Source organism: Amblyomma mixtum, chromosome 2, assembly GCF_055824585.1.
Source record: "Amblyomma mixtum isolate Tamu chromosome 2, ASM5582458v1, whole genome shotgun sequence".
Lineage (NCBI taxonomy): Eukaryota > Metazoa > Arthropoda > Arachnida > Ixodida > Ixodidae > Amblyomma > Amblyomma mixtum.
The window spans coordinates 190,271,045-190,288,741 of record NC_143013.1 but is presented as its reverse complement, the minus strand read 5'-3'; the positions used below and the strand labels follow the sequence as shown (position 1 = coordinate 190,288,741).

The window sequence follows — 17,697 nt, the reverse complement described above, 5'->3', positions numbered from 1 at the left end:
CGTGCGGCGTGCACTACTGCTAAATCATGTGAATCTCAAACAAGGCGGAGAACCTAATTGAAAATACACGTACGAAAGCCTTGTTAAAATATTTCGTCATGGACGCAGTCACTGAACGTGATTGGAGCTATTAATAGTAGGGATGCGTTATCATAAGAGCGCCGTGCTTTGTTAAAAAAAAAAGAACCTCAAATCAATGTTTTTTGATGCATGAACATTAGAACCCCTTTTAGCGCAAAAAGTATCCGACGTTAGCAAAGGCGTGTGAAGCCTCGGTTGAAAGGTGGCAAAGCGTACAGAAGGAGAGCGTAAAAGACAGACGGGAGATAGAGAGCTTGCCGAAGATGGTGAGAGGGCGTTTTGGCAAAGGTGACGGGTGGCGAGAGTTAAACAGTGGTCTCCAATTAGTGTCGGGAGGTGTAGAGAGTGGCCAGGGGAATGGCGTGTCGCATTGTCTTGGAAGAAATAGACCACACTCCCACCGCCATTAATGGTGAGCACTAATGATAACCTATACTCTGCCCTATGAAACGCATTGATCGACTGTCACGTTTTTTTTGTTTTCGCAGGAAACAAATAGACTATGTGTTGCTCTTCGCCTGTGCTACTCGTATGCAGAAGAGTGTATGAAAGTAAGAAAAATCAGGAAACATTATTCCATAGTTGGCGTCATGAGTACCGTTTGTTCAGAGGCTTTGTTTCATGGTGTTTAGCTGCTAGCAAAAAAACAAGCGAAAACAAAGACAAAGCACCAGAAGGCACACATTCTGTCGCCGGGGATGGAAGGACGACCGGACTTGGATTTTTTTGTTATTTGGATGTGCACTTGTGCAAGAAAACGGCTTTGAGTACGTAGATAAGCCAAAAATAAACCAGTTCTAAGTCCAGCGACAGTGTGTGTGCGCGCCTTCTTCTGCTCCTGTGTCTAGGTGGTTTATGGCTCAAACATAAACAACAGACTCGCACAGCAATTCGAGCTTCTGAACAGTGTTCAACGTTTGTGTAGTTGCAGTGCTTCTTTGATGTATCCTACTAGAGCTTGCTGGGTGACTACTTGATCAAGAAAATAAGAAATCATTTATCGTGCTCCTGTCACGCAGCTGGAAAGGTCTTGTACCCTACAAGCTTAGTCCTGCACCTACATTTGGACAGCAGAAGAGCTTTGCCACTAAGGCGTTTCATTGCACTACTTCAGGTTAATCACTGCGGTAGTTACTGAAGAAACAAGGACACTCTTGGTAGCAACAGTAGCTTGTCTTCACTTTTCAATCAGACTTCCATCTGAAAAGAATACCAAAGCTACACTGATAACATGCGAATGGGATACGTTATTGGTCAATATTTCAATTTCAATTTATTTACGAATTTCTTTTACAGGAAATACAAACACTTTTTGGACCCATAGCCAGCGGCTAGTTCGGGTCCAAGTACACGAAATACGTAAAAGCAAATTCAAAAAACGGCGGACATATACAAAAAAGCGTAAGCGTAGTACAAGATTAAAAGCAAAGCAGTCTAAATAACACTGGTAGATAGCATTCGGTGCGGCAAAAAAAGAAAATAGCTTTGAAAACATGACATCCAAAAAGAACTTTCGGACATCAAGTGTTAGTAAAAACTATCGTTTTACATACAGAGTACATAATAACAGAAGACTGTGACGAAAAAAGAATTTCAGGTTAAATCAATTATTTCAATTAAGTGTTTTCTAAACATACCAGCAAAATTCAACACAGCCAAATTCCACAAATATATCAACACAGCCGTTGTTTTAGTGCACGATACGAAATCTGATGACAGTTACCACGTGAATAACGTTAATATTGGTGCAAATCTTATGTTATTAACAGCATAGTAATATTAAAATGCAGTGGAAGAAATATGGCAATGTATTTCTCTCGTGACAAGACGAGGTACCTACAGCTATGTCCGTACACACAAGTCCCAGAGCAGAATTGGCGGTACAGCTTCTGCAGAGTTTGCATCGTAATTGCAGCGTATGCTCTAAGTAAGAGATAAATGAATAATATGCAATAACATTAGGCTGCTAGGAATAAGGAACTATAATGCTAATATAATAGGTATAGAGGACAAAACTCATGTCTAGAACGAACGAAGCGTGCGCTTCGCATATCCCAAAGCAGCGGCGACCAGGAAAGCAAAAAATGAAGATGAAATCCTGTGAGTTTAGCTGAACATGCTTACATCCACACCATTTCTAATCAAATGCCATTGCTAGATATCGCGTGTTCAGACCGAAACACGCCCAGAACGTGTCCTAGACAAGCGTTTTGCCCTCTGTACGTATAGGGCCATGGTTTTCTGTATAAAATTTCGTGCTCTGAATAAAACGTGTCGTTTCCATGTTGCTGTAGAAAGCCAACGAAAACCTGAGATGCCTTCAAAACTGCTTCCTCAAAGCTAGCCGAATCACGGAAATTCTTCTTCCTGTAAGTCTTCCACAAGTACTCTTTGAAAAACTTTAAATTTCAGACTGCTAATAATACAGTGAACGTCCAGGCGAAATCAAGTTTTTTTGTTTCTCGGAATCGAATAAAAAATCCACGGCCTTAGTCGCTTTGGGACGTTAAACACCATAAACCAACCAACCATAAAAAATCGACGTTGAAACAGAAGGCCCAGTAATTACGACTATGTGGTAGCAGCGGCTAAGATTTCAATCCTGAGTACCAATGGAACCTGGGTCGATATTGGCCGCTTTGCGCCAGTGAATGAACTGATGGCAAAGAAAGCATCGAAGTGCTTATAGATTCAATAGAATGTGATTTCATAAGTACATTCAATGAGCAGCCTACTGAAGCATGCTTATAAAGATCATTAGGTGTCAACAAAGCATGTTACCGAACTCATTGGTGCCAATATACCTGCAGTGTAAAGTACTGTAAATTTCTGCAGGATCAGAAAACATAGATAACGTAACTGTGAAAAATTACACGAGTCTAAATGTCCGGTGCCAGATTTCCGATGGCAATTTTCTGATCAGAAGCGATATATTTACTTGTGTGGAAGCCTCCCATTGAAGCACTCGGTAAAATAATCCTCACCTATTTATTGAATGCCTAAGGTGAAAAAGATGAGAACCAAAATTGCTCCCTATATATACTGTATAACCTATATATGTACATATAGGCTGCACAGAAGGGCAACGTATCAGCCGCTAAATATTTCTACGCTACTAGAAATCGGCGGTGTTTGATTTTGGATCATTATTTCATCGCACTTCGAGCTTTTACACTTGTTGCAAACCTTAATTTGATATAATAGAGTATATTACAAAGGTCTGGCCTTACCTTAATATGAGTAGCTGGGAATGTTCGTCAGTCAAGTCCTGTTGTCATCCCCGTTTTTAATAATCTCTCGAAAAGTTTCTACTATTTAGAGAGGCTGTATAAGTTTTCCTTTCTAAAAGAAAGGACAAAAACATTTCCAAGCGCCTTGTTAGCCTAGCAGTACTCTGGCGCTTATTTTCAAGCCTTAGTAGCAATTTCCAAAGGCGAGAGAGGAATCGACAGCAGTCATTCTCTCGGGGCTTCCTACTGAGGTTTCTTGTTGCTGGTGGAAGTAACGAACAGCAGCCTTTTAAGGGGCTGCTTTGGCTGCATGTTCTCCGAATATGCATGTATTTTTACACGATGTAGCCAAAATTTGTTACGCCACAGCGCCGAGGGTAATCACCTTTTCGAAATTATAAAAGCTGATATGGAGGTTAATAACGACCGGCAAATCTTCTGATAGTTGAAAAGTTAATTATTGTCAATTAATTAACCTTGTTGCTAGACACAATGACTCACAGGTTTTATTTTGACAGCTAAACCTCTCAGTACGCGGCTACAAAAGCCGCGTACTGAGAGTTGCTTCTCTGCTCCGCTTGGACTCGCGTCCTTTAACAGAGTCTAACGTTCTGGGGCCTTGGACACAACCTTCCAGACAACGGAAAGCGGTGAAAGCGCCCCTGAATTTCCTAAGGGACTCAGGGTTGCATTCCCGCCTATAATCTAAGTTTTCTGTGCGCGCCCTCTGTCCCTGTGACATAGTGGTCGATGGACACTTGACAGACTCATTTCTTTGCCGCTCTTTTTCCTTTTTTCCCCTTTGTTCCCCTCCCCAAGTGTAGGGTAGCCAACTGGGCATCGCCTGGTTAACCTCCCTGCCTTTCCGTCCTTTTCTCTCTCTCTCTCTCTCTCTCTCTCTCTCTCTGCTATTTTTGAAAACTACTTCAAATCTTCAGTGGAGCACCTGGTATACTGAAGCAGGTTATTTTTTCAGGCGATCGCCCTGTTTGGCTTCTACTTTTATAACTGTTCATCTATGGAGCAACTATAATCGGATACAACTTAACAGGCCAGCGGCTCCTCCTTATCAAATGACTCCCTTCGAGCCAATGTCGTCGGCCGATTTTCATGACCCTGCTATCATGGGAAAGCTGGGAGTGGTAGATAAAAGAGGATAATCTATTCCCTCCCTGGTCGGTGATAGCCCCTTCTCTTCATTGTGGCGCTGCTCCTTGCATTGTCACGCTAGAAGGGTCATGATAATATGCTGATGCCACTGGCTGGAAGGGGGCAATTTGAGGGGGAAAAGCCCCCGCGTTCTTGAATTGTATCCTACTATGGCCCTCTCCAATGTCTCTCTTCTCCTTACGCGGCACTACCGGTTGCTTGACACGCAGTCTTATAGTTTATACTTGTGGGGCGATTTCAGAATTTAACGTCTGCACTCCTTTGGCTGGTTGAGCACTACTTTTGATTCGTTTGGTTTGGTTGATGGGGGTTTAACGTCTCAAAGCGACTCAGTCTATGAGCGACGCCGTAGTGACGGGCTTCCGAAATTTTTACCGTGTTATCATATATGCAATAAACAACTGCTTTTCCTGTCTGTACATACATTCGAACCTCGCTATAATGAAACTGTATATAACAAAACATTTACATTTCTCCTTGGAATCTCTGTCAACTCAGGTTATTAAGAAATATAGAAGTTACGCGTATAACGAAGTAATCGCCGGGCCCCTCCAACATTGTTATACGAAGATCAACTGTACTCCAGCTTCTTTCAGTTAGCTTTGCGGTGTTACGACCTATGTGCATGCGACTGCCGCTTCTACCACACCTCTCGCGTGTTTACTGCTGCTTTCCAATGCAAAATGGATCAATATCAACCGGTCAACTTTTCATGCTTTTCAAACATTGTGTTCGCTTTCACGTCGGGACTGTTAATGTCCTCTACCGGCTTAAGAAAAGATGGCTTTAAGCTACGAGTTGACTTATTCCCCGCAGAAAATAATTGGTTTAGTAGCTGGCCGTTGACGGAGTGTAGTTTCTTAAACTGCATTTTCATCTCAGCACTACCTTGAAGACTACAAATTGAACGTAACAGAGTTTACTGCCAAGATATTCGTAAGTTGTATTTTATTATTCTATTGACCTCTCTCTCTTCAGCATGCAGTAATTATGTGCACATTATAGCAAGTTTTGGCAATCCAGTCACGTCTTAAGACGCTTTCTAACCTGCCTCAAACCGAACAGGAAGCTGTACTGCTGGGCAAAGAAAAAAGCAGCCGCCAGTGTTGACTCAAAGGCACGCGCTTCGCTCGTCCAGCACGCGTGAGCGGCTATCATCGTCACTTGGCAAGAACTACTACGGCTGACGTTGCTCGCGCTTAATGCAGGACAGAGAGCTTGCCTTCAGTACGCAGAGCTAGACACGTTATGAGCTCCTATTCGTTGGGAAGTGGAGCCAAAAGAGCAACATTTTGCCTTTTCTCAGGCGGATTTTAACATCGAATATGCTATAGAAGGAGCTCCCAAAAATCTTGTGGTGTTCGTGAGTTTCGGTTTAAAGTGTGGCGTGCACGAGTTTCGGTTTCAGCACCGCAAGAACCCACCGCCAGAGATCCCAGCGGCAGCGCATGCGCCGAGAGCACAGCCTCCTCTCCTGTAACTTACCCATGTATCCTCTCAGTGTGTCTCCAATAAAGGAACGTACCAGACGCATGTAAGACTGGCGACGAGGGAAGCGAAAACCCACTGAAGAAACGGGTGGAGTCAACTGGCGATGGCATCCTTGCAAGCCTCCATCGAGCCTTTCTCGGGCAAGTCCTGGACATCATGGATCCAACGCCTTGGATTTTACTTCGTGGCAAATTCCATCACAGACGACGAAAAAAAGCGAGCCTTGCTCCTGACTCTCTGCGGACCGGAGACATTCGAAACCGTCCGCGCACTGGTCGCACCTAAGAGCCCAGGAGAAGTGCCATACGACGAGATCGTCGAAACCTTGGCTACGCATTATGACCCACGCCCATCCGAGCTCTACTGTCGCTGCAAATTCCAGAGACGGGACCAACAACCAGGCGAGTCCATTGCTGGCTACGTTGCCGCTTTACGGAAACTCGCCGCGGATTGTAACTTCGGCGTAGGAGCGTCGCCGCCCGCCGCAGAGGCGACGGCCGCCGCCGTGAGCACCGCGCTCCCCCTGGATATCATGTCACGCGACCGTTTCGTCTGCGGCATCCGCAACGAGCTTCTTCAACAGCGTCTGTTCGCCGAAAGAGAGCTTACGTTCCAAAGGGCTTTCGACTTCGCCGAGAGGGCGGAGAGCGCTGTCCTGCAGCAACAGAGCATAAAGCTGAAAAGAGAAAATCTGGAAGTGCACAAGACAAGCCAGAAGAAAGAAGGTGCAAAGGGAGAACACACTCCGCGCAAGGCGCGCTGCTACAGATGCGAGGGCCCGCACGACCCGGGTGAGTGCAAGTTTCGCAATGCTGCATGTAACTTTTGCAAGAAAATTGGGCACATCGAAAGAGCTTGCATCACAAAGAAAAAACGCAAAACTGCAACTCATCATCTCGAGCTTAAGCCTGCAAGCCAGAATACAAGCATGGCACATTCGCCAAAGAGGTCAGCACAGGAGCTATATACAGTAAAGAGCTTGCAGGCATGCCCAAAGTTCATGTTAACGCTACGCGTCAATGGCAAGATGTTGGATTTCGAGGTTGACTCTGGTGCAGCATATTCGCTAATCAGCAAGGAAACCTACGAGCGCAGCTGGCCCTCAAAATCTCCTCTGCTGGTGCAATCAGACTTGAACCTTCACACGTGGTCAGGAGAGCAATTGAGTCTCGTTGGCACTACGGAAGTACAAGTTCGGCACAAGTCGAAGGATTACGTTCTTCCACTGCATGTCATGGAAGGCAACGGGTGCAGCCTTCTTGGCCGTAACTGGTTCAACGCTCTAAAAATACGTCTACAAGGCGTAAACCAAATGCAAGACGCCACGCGAACCGAACACACAGTGCTATATCGCCTGCTTGAAAAGCATGAACGTGTTTTTGCTGAAGACGTTGTAAGCTACGCGGGACCACCAGTCAACATAGAGTTAGACCCAAACGTCCCACCACGCTTTTGCAAAGCTCGACCAGTTCCCCTTGCTCTTAGACCTGCTGTCAAGGAAGAGTTGAATCGTTTAGAGCAACAAGGCATTTTGCAACCAGTTCAGCATTCCGACTGGGCGACACCCTTGGTGCTTGTTCGGAAAAAGTCTGGATTGTTAAGGCTCTGTGGCGACTACAGAAGCACTGTAAATGCAGCGTCCGTGAAAACGGCTTATCCGCTTCCGACCACTGAAGAGGTGCTGTCTACTCTCAGGGGTGGAACGATATTCTCAACGCTTGATCTGTTTCAAGCCTATTAGCAACTGCCAGTCACTGAAAACACAGCAAAAGTACTGACCGTGAACACAATGAATGGACTGTACGCGGTCAAAAGACTTCCATTCGGAATCTCAGCAGCACCGGCGATATTCCAGCGAATCATGGAGACAACTCTCGCCGGAATTCCGGGCACCAGCGTGTACCTGGACGACATAATTGTCTGCGGCGAAACGTCGGAACAGCACAATGAACGGCTAGACCAAGTACTTTCAAGACTGGACAGTATGGGTCTGCGCCTTCAGAAGGACAAATGTCGGTTTGGGGTCTGCAATGTGGAGTTCCTAGGACTCCGCATTGATAAAGAAGGTGTGCATACAACTGGAGATAAGGTTAAGGCTATCATGGATGCACCAGAGCCGAAAACTAAAGTTGAGCTCCAAGCATTCTTAGGGCTGCTTGCTTTTTACGACCGCTTCCTAAAGGACAGAGCGACAGTGGCCTCACCATTGTACACGCTTCTGCACAAAGAAGCACAATGGAAATGGAGGACGAAGCATCAAAAAGCATTCGAAGAACTAAAGAAGCTAATTCGAGACTCCACTGTGCTTGTTCATTACGACGAACGGAAGCCTCTTCTCCTATCGTGCGACGCTTCACCCTACGGAGTCGGCGCCGTGTTGTCACAGACGGATGAGGGCGGAAGAGAAGCACCCATTGCTTTCGCGTCTCGAACGCTTGGCAAAGCAGAAAGGAATTATGCACAACTAGATCGAGAAGGACTTGCAGTAATATTCGCTGTCAACCATTTCCAGAAATACATAACGGGAAGACGTGTGACGATCATCACAGACCACCAGCCATTACTCAGTATTCTAGGGCCGAAGAAACCACTTCCACAAGTCCTATCGCCTCGCATGACGAGGTGGTGCCTAAAGCTGTCCGCATACGACTACGACCTTGTTTACAGGCAAGGCAGGCGCAACCAGAACGCAGACGCGTTAAGCAGACTGCCACTACAAGGAGATGACGACGAGCCATCCCCTCCAGGCGACGTGCTGATGCTGGAATGTGCAATTGATCCCCAACTCTCGCCACAACGCATTGCAGAGCTAACGCGAGAGGACAACATCCTGTCAGCTGTTTTTGAAGCAGCCCAGCATGGAAAACTGCAATCATTGAAAGGCGATGATTTCCGACCTTATGTGAAGCTAGCACCCGAGTTGTCTACGCTTCACGGATGCTTACTGCGAGGCACCCGAGTGATAATTCCGCTCGCAGCACGCCCCGATGCTCTAAAGATCACTCAGGGCACAGAGGGATCGTTGCGATGAAAGCCTATGCAAGAGGTTACCTTTGGTGGCCAAGTCTGAGCAGGGACATAGAACAGGCTAGTCAGGAATGTAGACCATGTCAAGAAAACCGAAGGGCACCAGTGAAGGCACCGCTTCCAGAATGGCCTAGAGCAACGCAGCCATGGGAGACAATTCACATGGATTTTGCAGGACCCGTCGAAGGCTACATGTTCTTGCTTGTCGTCGACTCATTCAGAAAATGGCCTGAAGTCCGACAAATGGCGAGCATCCAGTCGAAGCACCTAATCATGGAGTGCAGAAGCCTTTTTGCAACTTTTGGTGTACCAAGAAAAGTAGTTACCGACAACGGGCCATCTTTCGTTTCAGCGGAAACAGAAGAATTTTTCAAACGAAACGGAGTGAAACATGTCACAAGCGCTCCATATCATCCTGCCACGAAAGGTCAAGTGGAACGCATGGTTTTCGAACTAAAGCAAGCGCTCACAAAAGAAAAAGACAGCCCTGTCACCTGTCGATTGTCTCGATTTCTCCTACAGCAGCACACAACACTGCATGCGGGCACAAAGCAAACGCACGCTATGATGATGTATGGTCGCGAAATTCCGACCGCATTGACATACCTGAAGCCTACAAACTCCCAGCTAACGAAGGAGGAAAGGGATGACGATCAGCGCATTCGTAGAAATCAGATTGTTTACGTCAAGAACTTCATAGGCGACCCGTCTTGGATGAAAGGAACCATCCTGAACAAGGTCGGTCGTAGGTCTTGGCTGATCAGCACAGACAGAGGCGTCGTGCGAAGACACAAGAATCACATTCACACTACGAGGCAGCAGGCGTCTCACGACAACACTTCTACAGCAGAGCCGTCAAGCAGTCATCTCCGGTCTTCGCTGCTCCCGCTATTTCTCCCGGACAGCCAGACCGACGATCAGCAAAGGGGGTCCACAAGAAGTGCTCCAGATGACCACGGCACAACTGGGCCACTCCCATCCGGTGATACTCTGCAAGGACCACCACAGAGGCCGCCGAGGCGTCGTCGTCCCCCGGACCGTTACGAAGATCGGTGGTGACTCAGTCTGAGCGGGGAGGGATGTGTGGTGTTCGTGAGTTTCGGTTTCAAGTGTGGCGTGCACGAATTTCGCTTTCAGCACCGCAAGAACCCACCGCCAGAGATCCCAGCGGCAGCGCATGCGCCGAGAGCACAGCCTCCTCTCCTGTAACTTACCCATGTATCCTCTCAGTGTGTCTCCAATAAAGGAACGTACCAGACGCATGTAACAAATCTCAGGATGCACTCTCGCCTCAGATATGAAAGATAAAAGGGTGGAGCCACATACATACCTCACACTATTTTACGAAGACACATTAGCAAAGAGTACTGATGCAGAAATTTTGAAACGATTGAGAGCTTTGTACTCAACTGTCATTGTCGAACTTATTATGAAAAACTTTCGGTAGGTGAGATGGAGAACTGCGAGAGTTGATTTTTATTCATGATGCAGTTAGCGTCAAAAACGAGGACCAAGGTGGGAGGAAGACACAACAGGAGCGCTCGTGTTGTGTCTCCCTCCCACCTTGGTCCTCGTTTTTGGCGCTAACTACATCACGAAAGTTCCAGTAGGTGTAAGAAAAACTTTAAAATGCAAACTCGTGTGCCTGTTGGGTAATGGTCTGCAAAGTAAAAAATATACACAACACTTATTCAACAGGAACTTACTAAATCAAGCTAACTTTCATAGCAACCTCTCGGGACCAGTCATTAATTTAAATGCCACCTGCCATGGTACGCAGCTCGCTTACGGACCGGCGGGCAGGTTGGCATGACGCCACAAGGTTACATGACCTAGGTGGCCTGGCAGCCAGAAAAAAATGTCCCCAGAAAAAAACGTCCCTGGAAGATACATCCCCAGAAAAAACGTCCCGATTTGCGAAGTAGGATAAAATGTCCCCAAAAGGGTGACATCAGACGCATCGTAAGCCGCAGTAATTTGAGCATCCGGCCGCCTCGCAAGTGTACATGCATGCAACTCGCGTGCATACGGCTCGCATGCATGCACGGCTTGCATGAGTCGGATACAAGTTGTTTGCCGGTAGTACGAGTCACTGATCCGTAAACGCAACGGCATAGTCTGTGCAACGCAAGTGTAGCAATTGTTTATCGCTCAACGCTTGGAAGGTTTGCGACATAACATATGATGAGAAGGACATCTCGATACGCAAACTAAATACAAGCTAAACACAAGCAAATAATGTGGACTGCAGAAAGCAAGTGTAAAAATATATATCTATCGTCAGATCATAACGAAGGCACTTGACATCATGACCGAACGTTTCTTGCTGGGCATCGTGTTTGTAGACACAAGGACTGCGCGTGTCCTCTACACTGTCATCGAGCTATCACATGGCGCCGCCGGAATATTTAGGGGTGGTAGTTCAGCGCCTATGCACTGCACCTGGAGACAATTTTCTGTCAAGTTGGTTCCGGAAGAAATTTTTTTCTTCGCTTGGGGACATTTTTTCCTAGACGGTCCTTCCTCAGGGGACCTTTTTTCCAGCGAGATTTTTTCCGGGGATGTACGTTCCGGAGTCGTTTTTTCCGGGGACGTTTCTTCCTTCACCCAGGTGGTCTACATGCCTCGTAGCTTGCTTTCCTGGGGATCTTTCATGAGCGTGGCTTTTTGGGTTTGTTGGTACATACTTCAAAGACACTGTAGCGCAGCAAAAGACGAGGACACAAGAAACGAGAGACGAACACCACGAGCGCTAACTTCCAACAAACTTTATTCTCCTGAAGCATCACACTTTTATACACCAGAAAACAGTAATCACACGTGCGAACAGTATCAATTTCTTAGAAAAACGAGCTCTTTATCTGAGAGGAGAATGGAAGGTGTGCTTACACACGAGCATCCTGACCTATTTATCTTTTCGGCTTCAATGATTTCGCGCGTTAACCTTTCTCTACTTTTTCCTATTACCAGACTTTTATCAAAGTAAGGCTTACAGGTTTTTGACTTGCATGCGAGAATGTGGTCAACCAGCGATCCGCCTTGCCCGTTTCTGACGTTGCGAGCGTGTTCCATTAGGCGCTCGTTCAGACATCTCCCCGTCTGGCCGATATAGTGTTTCCCGCATGACAAGGGAATTTGATATACAACACCTTCATCGCACGTGACGTAGGGCTTCTGGTGCCTAGTTGCGCAACCGCGCGCTTTGTTGGTGTTGGTCTTTCCCAGTTTGCACAACGTTGCAAGTTTTTTAGGCGCCGAGAACACGACGGTCGCATTCGCTCGTTGACCAATTCTTTTTAATTTGTGGGAAATTTAGGACCAAAGTTCGCTGTGGAGCCCAAGCCGTCAGCTGCACAACTACTTGCGATGGTACGCCAAGTATCGCAGCGTGCAACGCAACTGGAACACGACCGCTGCATTTCAGAAGGAGTCGACGTTTTGCAGTGCTCAAAGCCAGGATCTTCCAAGCTACCCCTCAAGCGCGTCGAGTCCTTCATCAAGGAACAGGACCTGATCGTGCTGCCTGCTGACAAAGAAGGTGGCTTTGCAATTCTATCCTGTGAACTTTACAAGTCAAAGGCTGACGAAGCCGTGTCTTCTGTATTTAACTGCCGCAACGAAGTAATGATGTCAAAAGTAAAAGCTAAAGCGAAGAAGCTTTGCAACAAGTTAAACCTTACCAAGCTGGCTAAAGAAATAGGCGATGCACGAAAAGATTATTTAGACGTGTTTTTCAGTGCAAAAACCCATAAACCGGAAAAACCATTCAGGGTGATCATTTCTGAAACTGGCACATGGCAAAAAACGGTTTCAATGTACTTACAAAGCAAACTTAACCTTTTACCGCTTGACGACCCCTTTATGGTTAAGAAATCTGACGAAATTTTAGACTTTGTTCGGTCGCGCTCTGATGACAGCATGGTTGCATTTTCTGTAGATGTTAAGGATCTATATTACTCGCTGCCGAATGACAAGGTGCTGTGCTGTGTAGAGGAGTGCATAGATGAGTTTGGGTGTGTTGCTTTCCAGAATGCGGCGGGTGTGTCGGCGAGCAGTTTTTTAGAAATTTTAGCTATTTACTTGCAGTCAACGTTTATTAACTGGGAAGGAAAACCCTACCTTCAGAAAGAAGGGATATGCATCGGGTCGTGCATAGCGCCGATTCTGAGTAATCTGTTTTTATCAAAACTTGACAAGGCTGTTTCCAGCCACCTAGACAGCTTGGACGTAATCAAGGTCTTTAGATTTGTTGATGACTTTTTTATTCTTGTTAAGTGTGACCACGGCTCACTTGAGTCAAAGGCTCAGAGCATTTTAACTACCATGAGAGAACATTTTAAACCGCTTGTTTTAACATGCGAATTGCCCATCGATAACTCCATTAGATTTTTAGATATTAACTTCATCTTTCACGCTCATCACATATGCTGGGCCTACCAGCCGCGTAGTAACAAGCCGATACTGCCATATCACTCCGCTCATTCAAAACTGGTAAAAAGAGGTATTGTCAATTTATGTTTTCAAAATGCTCTCCAGAAATCTTGTCCGCACATGATGACCGATAGTTTTCAAGAGCAGTCCAAGAGGCTGACTAATGCCGGGTACCCCTCTCATGTTCAAGTTTCTGTTGCCGAAAAACTTGTTAAAAGAATGAAACCAGAAAATCAATGTAACCTAAACCCGGTTCCTCGTGAACGAAAAAACCTTGTTGTAGTACCTTATCTACACAAGATTTCCCACAATTTAAAAAGAATTGGTCAACGAGCGAATGCGACCGTCGTGTTCTCGGCGCCTAAAAAACTTGCAACGTTGTGCAAACTGGGAAAGACCAACACCAACAAAGCGCGCGGTTGCGCAACTAGGCACCAGAAGCCCTACGTCACGTGCGATGAAGGTGTTGTATATCAAATTCCCTTGTCATGCGGGAAACACTATATCGGCCAGACGGGGAGATGTCTGAACGAGCGCCTAATGGAACACGCTCGCAACGTCAGAAACGGGCAAGGCGGATCGCTGGTTGACCACATTCTCGCATGCAAGTCAAAAACCTGTAAGCCTTACTTTGATAAAAGTCTGGTAATAGGAAAAAGTAGAGAAAGGTTAACGCGCGAAATCATTGAAGCCGAAAAGATAAATAGGTCAGGATGCTCGTGTGTAAGCACACCTTCCATTCTCCTCTCAGATAAAGAGCTCGTTTTTCTAAGAAATTGATACTGTTCGCACGTGTGATTACTGTTTTCTGGTGTATAAAAGTGTGATGCTTCAGGAGAATAAAGTTTGTTGGAAGTTAGCGCTCGTGGTGTTCGTCTCTCGTTTCTTGTGTCCTCGTCTTTTGCTGCGCTACAGTGTCTCTGATCTTTCATGAATTTTTCGTTCACGGGGAACGACGCCGACGTCGCTGCCGGGTTTTGTGCTGCACGAAATCATTATCACTATCGCGTTAAAACGACAAGTCGTTTTGTCGTTTTCTTCTACAGGGATGTTTCTCCTTCTACGATCCGATTCCGTGATATAATGAGCAAGTTCACACCGTCCTTAAAAAAAGTGTTTTTCTGTCCTTGTATAACTCATCATTTTCACTTGAGGTGTGTCCTAAGTATGCGTGGGCATGCAGGAAGCTTTTTTACACCACTACTGCGCTAGTTCGTACTGAATTGTTTCAGATCAGGACCAAACTCACACTCACGAGTATAGGTAATCTATTGCATGGGCGGCTGGTAATATTAATCTCTAAATCTTTCTTAGGCAGAGCACTTTGTCTGTTGTGACGCGGATAGAAGAAAACAGTCCCAGAAATAAGAAGCTTAAACAGCTATGCGCAAGAAAATTCAACGGATGGTTTCGCTTGGGGCTAGTTACGAATTACCGTGCCCTAGCACGGTTAGCCCTGATTTTGCATGGTTTACCTTCGCTTTCTGTGGTTTTTATTTGATTTGAACTCATTACCTTGATTTGGTATATCACATGGCGTAAGTATGCGTGATATTGCATTATTTTAGAATTGCACTGAAGAAGAACTTTTTCATTCTGTACATTCATAGACACCTGGGAATTCTCACATCACTACTGGCGCAGCGGTTAAGTGACGCGCCACTGCCCTGCAATGGCTGATGCTGCCATTTATTTATTTATTTATTTATTTATACAGAATACCCCTAAAGGCCTTCGAGAGGGTATTAGTTAGGGGGGGGGGACAGGCAATTGAACAGAATAAAACAAACCACAAATATAAAACAATCAACAAAAGCACAAATAAGACACCTTGGATGACATAAGTAAGCAAAAGAATCAATCAAAAGCACAAATAAGACACTTTGCATAACATAAGTAAGCAAAAGAATCAAAAGAATGGGAGCGCGGCAAAGAACGAAGATTACTGCAGCATTAAAATTATACAAACACAACACTAATACAATGAATCTTTTTAGTAACAAACCCTGCAAAAAAAAGGAAGCCATGAACAAATAAAATAACAATGTATGCGAAGAGTTAAGCAGTAGTTATTGAAGATATAAGTTTAAAATATTGATCAGGATCAGTGGTGGTTGCGATATGTGAAGGCAGAGTGTTCCAGTCAGATATTGTGCGTGGTAAGAATGAATGCGCATAGATAAATGTTCTGCACGTGAAACGTCTAACTTTAAAGGCATTGATGGGGCTTGTGAGACGCATGTTGCAATTTGCAAGGAACCTCATCGACCAATCTTTTATTGGGATGCCGCCTGCCACGGTGGGCAGTTTGCTCCCCCCTTCCCCCCCCCCCTTCCCACCGGCCAATTAGTGGACCGCACAGGCTGACAGCCAACGGCGTTTCGGCTGAGTGGATACTGACCCCATCAGAGCTTTCTTTCAAGCTGTTTTGACCTTTCCTGTTGTGTACGAGTTTCTCTTCCTATTTCCTTATCAGTGCGATTTCAGAGGTAATTTATAAGAAGGCGGAAAAATCTTACCTCTGAACACCACGTAAGCGGAAGAGAAATTCAGGGTTCTCTTTGCTACTTCTGAACTTCGTGCATGAACTTTCACAGTATGTTATGCTATTGCGTGGCGTGCTTACCAACGCGACTGTGTAACTTTGTTATTTCTGCAGAAATGTGGAGGTCATCTGTTGCCAAAAGACTACAGATATGCTTTGCGCACAGTAGAAGTAGTCAGGAACTTCGTGACTGGATAGACAACAGCAAAAAATAATGCCTCGTCACTGTGAACTCTATTACTTCAGCTGGCTTTCTCTCCTATTTATTAGTTATGAGGAGAGCCTTATGTACTGAGTTCCGTGCTGGCTAATAAAGCTTTAACAGCAAGTAATAAAAATGGCATTATTCCGTACCTCAATTTCAATGTTCTGTTAGTGTGACAAAATGCCGCCCCCTGGATTGCGGTGAGCAGCGTACTGTCACTCGAAAGTCATCTATGAGCAGAGCGCCAGACTACGTAAATACAGGCAGGCCTGTAGGTGGTAGGCATGCATTTCTATCGGCGCCCGTCGAGCGAGGGGGTTAGTCATTGTAAAGGCTTAAGCTGACTCGCGCAACAGACGATTCTTGTGATTCTTCTAAAGCTGAGCTGGCCGTGTGGAGAGAAGTAGGGTTGATGCAGGAGTGAAATTCGTGACTAAAAGATGGTGTTCAGCGCGGTTAGACATGAAACACCATTGAACACTGCGTGGCTACAGTTGTTGCTGCACTGCTGCGTTGCCCTATAGCACACACGCCTACTGCGGTTCTGTCAGCTGCAGCGAAGCCAATAGAGACATGAAGTATCTTTCAACAAAGATTTCTCCTCCTCTAAATGTACGTTGCCACTTCTTGTGTCACACCACTTCTTGTGTCACACATTTTCTGAATGTTAGAATCCTAGAAGAGACTAAGAGGACCAACTGGAATTGATCACAACGCACTTTTAAAAAATTCAGGTTGTAGGCTAGCAGCCGTCTCACTCCAGTTGTCTCCCCTTCGTCGTTTCCTGTTTCCCATGCGTTGCCGACTTCCTACACGTCCTGAGGCGGACTAACAGCCGCAGTTCACGATGCAAGGCCTGTCAAAGCCCTCCGTTTTATACAGCCAATGCCACTGAAGTATGTGTCGACGCTTTATATGTTCTCAGGATTCTGAACACGGACACTGCATTGTCTTATATTAAAGCCACATTTTGCCCTAAAAAAAACATGACGCCGATTTTAAACTTTTCCATTCGCACTGCCTGCTTTACTGCATCGAAGCTATATAAGGCTTTGCACAACCTCACCTGCAGTACAGAACCTTTTGTACATGATCAAACTTCTCTCTCTGTCTCATTGCTCTCGCGAGGTAATTCTAGCTGCAACTCTGTGAGCAAATTATATCCCGATCACTGACTGTGCCCTTGCGGACATTGAATTGTCTCCGCTGTGTGACGTGCCTGTGTGCGAAACTGTTCCACTAAAATGCTGGCTGCGCAACATAGCGCCATAAAATCGCTCTGTAGCGCCGTTGCTTGCTTTCGTGAGTGTTACCATAGTCAATCCGTTTTTTTTTGCGTCAAATAATCCTGCTAGCCGTCAGCAATGCTGCGAGGTTGCTTTTATTCCTTGCGCCAGCCGTACGTGGTTAGCTCGTTGCATTCTTGTGATGTTTACACATTTCCTTTCTTAGCCGCCGCGGTGGCTCAGTGGCTAGGTGCTCGGCTGCTGACCCAAAAGACGCGGGTTCGATCCCGG

General features: G+C 45.8%; 1 protein-coding gene across 1 annotated transcript in view; it reads left to right on the top strand.

Moving 5' to 3' along the window:
* LOC149361881 (uncharacterized) overlaps positions 1-16,203 on the top strand; it is a 32,360-nt gene extending 16,157 nt beyond the window's left edge. The window contains exons 3-6 of the mRNA XM_089569613.1: positions 570-632; positions 2,376-2,450; positions 5,364-5,417; positions 16,090-16,203. Coding sequence (XP_089425739.1) covers positions 570-632; positions 2,376-2,450; positions 5,364-5,417; positions 16,090-16,173 — 276 coding nt within the window. The 3' untranslated portion in view covers positions 16,174-16,203. The remainder of the gene's footprint in view (positions 1-569; positions 633-2,375; positions 2,451-5,363; positions 5,418-16,089) is intronic.
* Positions 16,204-17,697: the final 1,494 nt, after the last annotated feature.